Source organism: Chenopodium album, chromosome 15 (genome assembly GCF_948465745.1).
Source record: "Chenopodium album chromosome 15, dcCheAlbu1.1, whole genome shotgun sequence".
NCBI classification, from domain to species: domain Eukaryota; kingdom Viridiplantae; phylum Streptophyta; class Magnoliopsida; order Caryophyllales; family Amaranthaceae; genus Chenopodium; species Chenopodium album.
Genome location: NC_137848.1, coordinates 41,816,364 through 41,824,982, shown reverse-complemented (window position 1 = coordinate 41,824,982; position 8,619 = coordinate 41,816,364). Strand labels below are relative to the sequence as shown.

General features: G+C 34.7%; 1 protein-coding gene across 1 annotated transcript; it reads right to left on the bottom strand.

Moving 5' to 3' along the window:
* Nucleotides 1–1,813: 1,813 nt before the first annotated feature.
* On the bottom strand, nt 1,814–8,107 carry LOC145582254 (uncharacterized). The gene is made up of 3 exons (XM_081639265.1): nt 7,751–8,107; nt 2,783–2,851; nt 1,814–2,601 (listed from the first exon to the last, which is right to left on the bottom strand). The coding sequence occupies exons 1-3, from the start codon at nt 7,982–7,984 to the stop codon at nt 1,984–1,986; spliced, it is 921 nt and encodes a 306-aa protein (XP_081495391.1). The 5' UTR covers nt 7,985–8,107; the 3' UTR covers nt 1,814–1,983.
* Nucleotides 8,108–8,619: the final 512 nt, after the last annotated feature.

Below are 8,619 nucleotides of genomic sequence, written 5' to 3'. Positions count from 1 at the left end.
ACTAGTTTAATTTCAATTTTAGTTCCATAACGCTTTAATCAATTCCATTACTTATTCCTAAGAAGATGTTGATGATTAACTTTTCAACAAAAAATAATTAATTCTACAATAATTCAATAAAATGCATTTTATCGCCGAAAGACGACGGATCCAATAACTCTAGTGTGTATATCCATTAAATACCCACACACTACACTTAGTAATAACGTCATGGTCCAACTTTTTAATTTTTATGAATTATCAAAGAGACTACTACAAGTGAATTGGCTTAGCAGCCTTGACAAATTATCATATGATTAGACAATTACTACCCTAAAATGTGGACAACAAACACATGAAATGATTCAAATAAAATTGAAAAGTGGTTGCACACCACGTAGGATATCAAATTATCAAAGAGTGGTTGGTGCTACAATTTGACTTTGTATAAATATTAACTAAGTCAAAACAAGACAATGTGCTAGCCTCCTAACCGCGTCACCTAATCCATAATTTTCTTCTTATGTAATTCTATCTTATTATATTTTATTATTAATATTAATACTATTCCTCTAAATCCCTAATATATTGGCTCGTTCTTACAACATTTATTGATTAAATAATCCAACACACTAATAATACAAATATTACAACCTTGCACAAACATTAAAAACATCCCTCTCTTTCATTCATTCTTCTTGCTAAGGTTTTTCAATGATCTTTCTGTCTCTTTGATTTTGCCGGAAATTTTTAGGCTTGAGGTGGAAAATCAAAGAAAAACCCAGAAAAATTCAAGGAAAACCCAGAAATATTATTACAAAAAAAAGTCAAGAAAATTGATCAATTATGTGTCCTTTAAGATTTATCTTGGTATTTTTCTCAGCGATTTTGGCTGGGTTTTTGGCATGGAGATCATTTCGTTCTGCACCCGACCTCGATGCCGCCTTTTCTGAAGATTTGGTAGCTGATAAACCTGCATCTTCAATGGATGATCACCAAGAAAGGAACCTTAAAATGGTAAACATTCTCTCTTATTTTTTTAAAATATTTTTTTTGAGCTTTTATTATTATATTTTATTTCTATTTTTACCTTTTTTTTTTTTTCCCTAAATTTTGGGATTTATTTTCAGATAATTCAAGATGGTTTCTGGGTATTTGTTGACATGGCTAGTGGGAGATACTTGTGGAGAAATTTGAAGGGGATGAAAGCAGTGGAGAAAGCAAAGAGCTGCTAAAACATCTCAATTTCATATCCTTGTATTTTTCACTTTGTTGAATTTGAGATATTTTTTTTTCCTGGTGTAAACGGAGCCACAAAAACGATGATGTAGACGGTATTCAATCTCGAGCCATGAATACGAGTTACCTTGTAAGTTACCAAGAAATACAATTGTGTAAATGTAGTTCTGACTTGAAGAATCTGGGAATTTTCCTGTGTCAAATAACTTTGTAATTGTAATTGGGCATGATTTCTGAAAAAGAGATTAAACCCAGTAGTGCTTTTAATCCAAAAATGTGACTATTAATTATCTTGGACTGATTATTTGGCTATTTTTCTGGGGTTTTGTCATCTAATATTTGGATTTGAAGTCAACCGACAGTTGGGAAAGATTGTTAATCACCCTTTTGTAGCTTTTACAGTAGGGAAGCTGAATGTGTAAGTTGTAATTTGCTCAATGTGTAAGTTTTGATCTTATGAAGAACAATACATTATGCTGGAATTCTCATCAATGCCCGGGGTTAGACTATTTGATCAAATCCCGCCCTAGGCATCCTGAAACTCACCTTTTTAGTCGAGAAAATCCTAAAACGCCTACATACTATGACCACAACATCCAAAAATGAATACTTTGTATATATTACACGCGATAGCAAACGATCACACCAGAAGCTTTTTATAGTTTTTGGTTCGGCGGACCAAAATGTTTCTGTCTTTTTACAACACAAAATATGTACAGGATACAAGAAAAGTTGGATACTCCAAGCTTAGATCAACAGATAATTCTACCTTAGATCAACCTGTAGTTTAACAGACATGTACACAAGCACGAGGAGTGCGCCTTGAGGAACTGGTGCATAACGCAAAATATTGGATCCAACCCACATGGCGATGACCACAAGAGTGACTATGCTACTGCTATTTTTGCCACATATCCAGCTTGCAAGAGAGAGACACAAGGAAAGCAAAACACCGCCTTGACCACCCAATACCCAAGCAATCAGGTGGCCCATTTTATAACCAGCATCTAACTTTTCATCGAACCATGCTGTTAGGCTGCTGAAAATAAGTGATGATTGGCAGCCAAATGTTTTCATCAGAGTTATGGAGAGGAAAATAGACTGAAGAACTTCAAAGAATGAGCCCCTTTCTTCCTCAGCCTTTTCTTCAGGCTCTTCATCAGAATCAGTGTCGTCAAAGGAATAACTTTGTCCGCCGTCATCAGATCTTTGGCGATATCTATCATTTCGCATCTTTTGCCTTAATTCACTCCATCTATGCATTATAATTTCATTTTCAAACTCGAAATCCTGATAAGTGTTTCTTTGGACAGGATTAGAGGTGTGCATGCCAGACTTGAGTACTCTATCATACTGAACCTTTGTTGCTTCATTAGATAGCACCTATTTAACAGAGAAAGCAAAGACAACTCGGCCATAAAATTTTGAAACTGAATACACAAAAGATGGGGAAAAAAAAGGAACAGACAAATGATTTTAGTCAATGATCATCAGGTTCAGTACCAAAAAAACAAAAAAAAGAATTAACACACAACCCAAAGGAGAGGGAAAAGGACTTGCTCACTTGGTAGGCGAGATGAATACTTTTGAATACTTCACCAGCTCGTGAATCCTTGCTAACATCAGGATGCCACTGCAACCACATACAAGACAGTGCAATTTCTGAATTACTGATGAAAAGTAAGCCTTATATTCACACAATTTCTCAGTGAAATGAAAAGTATCAATTGATTCACAGTAATTGATACACCACAGATACTTATCAGCATCCCCTGAGGTGAGATTTTTAAGAGGAAGCAAGCAATGGCTGACCTTTAACATCACCATTATTTACATTATGAACATCAAAGCGGCAGAAGGCTATTTACAGTAATTGATAAACTATATTAGATACCTTCAACAGCACCAGAATTTACATGTAAAATAAATCATATGAGCATCAGAACATCGAAGGCAATTTCAGTCCTGAGCTCGTGATGGACAATATAAGTTACTATTTCTTCTAAGCGGCTTTGAATGAAACTACAGGCCATAGATTAGACCTTTCCTGGCTGCAGTTTGCAATAGACAAGGAATTTCTTTGAGTTATCCGCTCTATGAATGTTTTTCTCTAATGGGAACTTTAGTAACTTTTTCTTAAAAAACTTAGTAAAAACTACACAGATGTTGGCATGCTTCTCCTTGTCCAATCCTACAAGTGGTCAATTTTCAAAAATTATCCTTAAAATACTTACCAGATAAGATTACCTGGTCAAAGCATTCACTTATCCTGTTATGATTCATGTGCCTGGACTTTGATGTAAAAAATCAACTATGTATTCCCTTAATTTGCATTACTAAATCAAGAACCAAAAAAAAAAAAAAAAAAATTTAGTAATAGTAAGTGAATTACTCTGCATTTGAAGTACTATTATTAATATTGTTCACAAATATCCAAAGTACATATCACAAACAACAAACTATAAATTATATTGTATTTTATGAGAGAATGGGTTATTTAAGGTCAACTCTTGGTGAGCAAGTTCCATGATACTTCCTCCATTACAAAATAATTGCACCATATTCCCTTTTAGGAAATGTCATAATGATTGCACCATTTCCTCTTTGGGTATAATTTTTAAGCTAAAATGACAATAGTACCCTTCAAATATATTCGTTCTTTTGTCTCTCCTCTCACCCTCTTCATTATAAAACTATCTTTTTTTTTTTTTTTTTTTTTTGCAAGAAACTACCTTATTAAAAAAAATCTGGCAAAAAACTACCTTATAAACAAATTTTTTTGCAAGAAGATACCAGTTAACGGATTCTCCTCGTTGACTTATAATTTGGCGTTGACTAGTCATGTGATGGTGAGGGTGGTGTAAGTAGGGTAGGTGGATGGTGTTTTCAAGGAAGGCCGTGAGGGAGGATGGTTCTTTCAGGGAAGGCAATGAGCGTGGGTGGTGGTTTCACAAGGAGTGGTGAGTGTGGTGGTGATGGTAATGACCAACACATGTTTAATCAATGCACGTTTATTAAAGTCAACGATGAGAATCCAACTGGTATCTTCCTGCAAAAAATTTTGTTTAAAAGGTAGTTTCTTGACATTTTTTTTTTTTTTGACAGTTCTTGACAGATTATTTTAATTAGGTAATTCTAACAAAATTTCATTCCCAATAACCATGGTTGACATCCAGTAACACCACCTACCCCCACCTCCTTCACCCAAACCTAACCACCACCATCCTTGTTAATTAAACGACCTTTCTCAAGTTCAAATGCCCTAATAATCATCGCCGACGATGCAGCGGCAGTAGTCGGCGACATCAAAACCTTAGTCAAAGACCATGCTAGCTTTTAAGACAAGCTTGTGGAGCTAATTCCGTCGAAGTTCTACCTTCCGACGAACAATGAAGAAAAGTTTCAAGGATTATCGAAAGCAACGAAAAACGGAAGTGAAGCTTTAATCGATTGAGAGCATGAAGAAATCAAGACGTGATCGATTAGACACTAAGAAATCGTCGAAATCAACCCTACATTTGTTGACGGACACACTGGAGAGCAAAGAAATGGGTGAAGAAAGCTTCACACGATGATGATAATAGTGGTGGTGGGAGTGAGGAAGCGGTGGAGGGATGACGAGAGAGAGGAGAATGTTGAGGCTAAGGAGGAGAGGGAGTGAGTGTGGTGGGGTTGGTGAAAATCAAAGGTTAGTGTATGTGGTGGTTGAGTTATGGTGGGTCAGTGGTTACGGGGAAGAAGGGCAGAGTAGTCTTTTTGACAACCACTTTTCCCTTTCTTAAATAATGTGCCATTTAGAAATGGTTCAATTATTTTGTAAAAGAGGAAGTGTGATGTTTTGCACTATGAGGGAATCAAGTGGGGATGTAGTAACTTTGGATGGTAAATTTTCAAAAAGCGAGTATTTTAAGTAACTTGCATGGCTTTTACATAAAAGATGGAGATATTGTACAGGATAAATCCGAGTAGACAAACAGAACACTGCAATTAGGGTATTGTCTGATAAGTCTGGCCTCTCTGCAGTTTCATCTATATACGAGACAATAAATTTAATTGTTTTAAGTGTTAAGCACCATATAAACCTACCTTCCCCCCTGGTTTTTCAGTTCTGTGAAAATAAAAGACTAGCTAATCTGGCTTATCCCCCCTTAATTTTCTTATACTACTTTACTAGCTCATTCTCATATCAATTTCTTATTTGTCTATCTATTAACGAATGCATTCAATTACCAATAAAAGTTGCTTACATGATGACATAAGTATTTTTGAGTGTTTTTGGAATGGCTTGCAACAACATCAACACATTCAGTTCAATTCATTATATAAGCCATACTCAGATCTAGGAGTAGACTAAATATCCCCCACAATCACTGCAAACAAGAAAGGCATGGGAGAGTGATATCGTTATGCCCGAAACTGCCCCACCATGATGAAATTAGGAGGAGATCAAAATGCTAAGAAAGCCATAATAAGCTACTAGACTTCATCAGAGTTATTCTGACCTTTTGACCAAAAACTGGAGCATTGCCACAGCCCACAGTTTATCACTCTGATTCCCATGCCTCTTCCTGGCCCAACACCCCACATACAAAGCTTTAATTGAAAAATTGCTACCCCACAAATGGCAGGAACTCGGAACATTATATATAAAGTCCTGCAAGTATGTTCTTTGACAAAAATAGTATAACTTGCTGCACATAGCACAAACTTAAACACTTTAATGTGTTCATTAAGAGCACATTTGTTTTTAGTTTTTTTTGAGAGCCTCAAGAAACAGGTCAACTACATCACTTCATTTATAGGAGTTTGGTTCAACATTCTTTTGCTTCCAACCCATGCACTTACTCAATCAGACTCCCAACTCCCCCAATCCGACAGTGCTATCACTCGAGCAGCAACAAATACCATTAAAAAGGGCAATAAAAAAAAATGCACCATTACCACTCTATTCTTTTTCTACTCTATAACCAAAGACCTTTTCGGAGGAAATGTTTTAATTAAAATTCTTCCTATTCTTTCACACCCTTTAATCATAACCTTTCCACTTCTAGCAAAAATCTAAAGATTTCTAAACCAAACGTGCTGAAATTGTTCATACTGCAGAGTAGAATATATAGTTCCAATTATATTTTTTTCACTGCTTAGCAGCCAATTAAACTCAACTAAAGCATATCAATCAACAATCATAACACAATAGACAATTTCCAAAATTCAATGACATAATAAAATCAAATGTACAAAATGATGAGCTACCACTTAAGTAGAATACAATCAGCACTTCACAGTTACAGATATGCTGCTGCTAGCCTGCTACGCATTTACCATAACATCAATTTAAGTCAACAGCCCAACAGTAAACAGATATGTAAGTCCCAAAGAAATATTGACTACACAAAGTCACTAAGTACAAACTACTGCTGGTTTGTGCTCCAAGGAATAAAGGTAATATATTAAAATCCTTCTCTTGACAAGATATACCCTCTTTCTTTTACTTAATCTTAACATTATTCCACCTTTCTACATGATTACAAGATCATGGTATAATATTATAATTCTCATCAATAATTCACTATTGGATACTCCCTCATATGGCTAATCTTATATTCTTTGTTATCGTTTCCAATGCACAAGTCAAAGCAACAAATCGAGAGGAATCTAACAAAACCCTAAGTGATTATTTTTTTTTTTTTTCTAATACATCAATGAGTACTCATATCCAAAGTTGTGGCAATTTGACCTAGAACATTCCAACTAGATGCATCAACAAGAAACAAAGTGAAAACTACAATCATCCCATGGCCATTGAAAATAAGAAAAGGGTCCACTCAATAAATTGAAACTCTAGTTCATATTATAGTCTTCCAAATTGAAAGTTTGCATCAAGGAGCCTACTAAAGAAATGCACGTCTCCCTCCTACATACTTTGTTTGATATATATACATCCAATTCTATTATTTTCTTATTCTAATTACTCATCCAAGTTTCCATTAATTTCAAGCGCCAAGTATCTATTCAACAATTAACACAAACGTTTGGTCACTGCTATACCAATCCTATTGTTACATTTATTTTCAAAACATATCAACAAAAAGTATTTTTCAGAAATATCACTACTATTTCAGTTACAAAATGAATGCAACAATTTGAGTGGCACACTTTTCAACAAACAACTTCAACCATTAAAACTTTAATCTTAATCCATCTAAGATATACTTCGTACATGAATAATTTAAAAAACATTTCATACATAACACGAGAGCCTGTTATGGACACTCGGGGTCATTTGCTCATTCAATTAACAAATGAATATAAATACGTAATATTATTTGCTCATTTGTTGAATAAATGAGCTAATGACCACAGCCGGGTGTATATAACAAATTCTAACACAACATGCTATAAACTAAAAAAACTCAACCAAACAAAAAACTAGATGGAATGAATTCTAATCCATTCCAAATGATCCAACTCATCATCAATTCATTAAATGAAATCAAATGAGCTTAAAATTCAAAAGTAAAAAAGAAGATACCTTACGCGCAAGAAGGCGATAAGCTTTCTTGATATCAGAGGAAGAAGCAGAAGAAGAAATCCCTAAAACAGCGTAGTGATTCTGCTGCTTTTTATTGTGGCCGTCAAATACTGCAGAAACCCAGAAAATATCTCTCCTCCGGCGTCTACAAAGTGGCCTCAACAGCAGCAATTTACCAGCGCCGCCGTATATGGTGGTCGAACTTGGCCAAACCGTCAGTTGCCCAATTAGCATTTCTTGCTACTAAATCCAAGCTAAGTATGTTGATTTTTTTGGTGGGGTTGGGTAGTTTTCTTGTATTGTTCCATCAAAGTGGTTTTAGCATCGTCATTGAAGAAAGGTACTGTAAAAAAAATTGGAATATTGGGAGAAAAATAGCTTGATTATATGTTGGATTTTAACGAAATGGTCCTTAATCCACTTATGGACGGACTGTGGCCTGTGGGTCTATGGTAATTGATTGAAGAGGTTGTGGGTCGGGTCGGGTCAGGTTAGGTCAGGTCAGGTTGGGTTTTGACCTATTAACTTAAGTTGGTTGTAAGGATGTTCATTATTCGGATAAAAATCAAAATCAATCCAATCCAAATCAAATTATTACTTCGGATTGAATTGATTTTTTTTTTTTTTAAAATTCAGATTTTTTGGATCAAATTGACTTTATTCAAATCCATAAAAGCGAAATAATCGAAATATAAAAGTGTTATTTTATAAATAAGTATGGTGATATTAATCATGTTAAACTATGTTTATGATTGTTTTAATATTAATCATGTAAACCTATGTTTTCAATACTTGTATTAATCGTGTACAACTATACTTTCAAGAATCGAAGTTTCATTATTACATTTTTATTTTTATAATCGTATTAG

Coding starts and splice junctions, on each gene's coding strand:
- LOC145582254 (XM_081639265.1), bottom strand. CDS start 7,984: ATGCTAATTGGGCAACTGACGGTTTGGCCAAGTTCGACCACCATATAC. Junction 2,852..7,750: donor ATCGCCTTCTTGCGCGTAAG/GTATCTTCTTTT, acceptor ATGTGGTTGCAG/TGGCATCCTGATGTTAGCAA. Junction 2,602..2,782: donor GTATTCATCTCGCCTACCAA/GTGAGCAAGTCC, acceptor TCTGTTAAATAG/GTGCTATCTAATGAAGCAAC.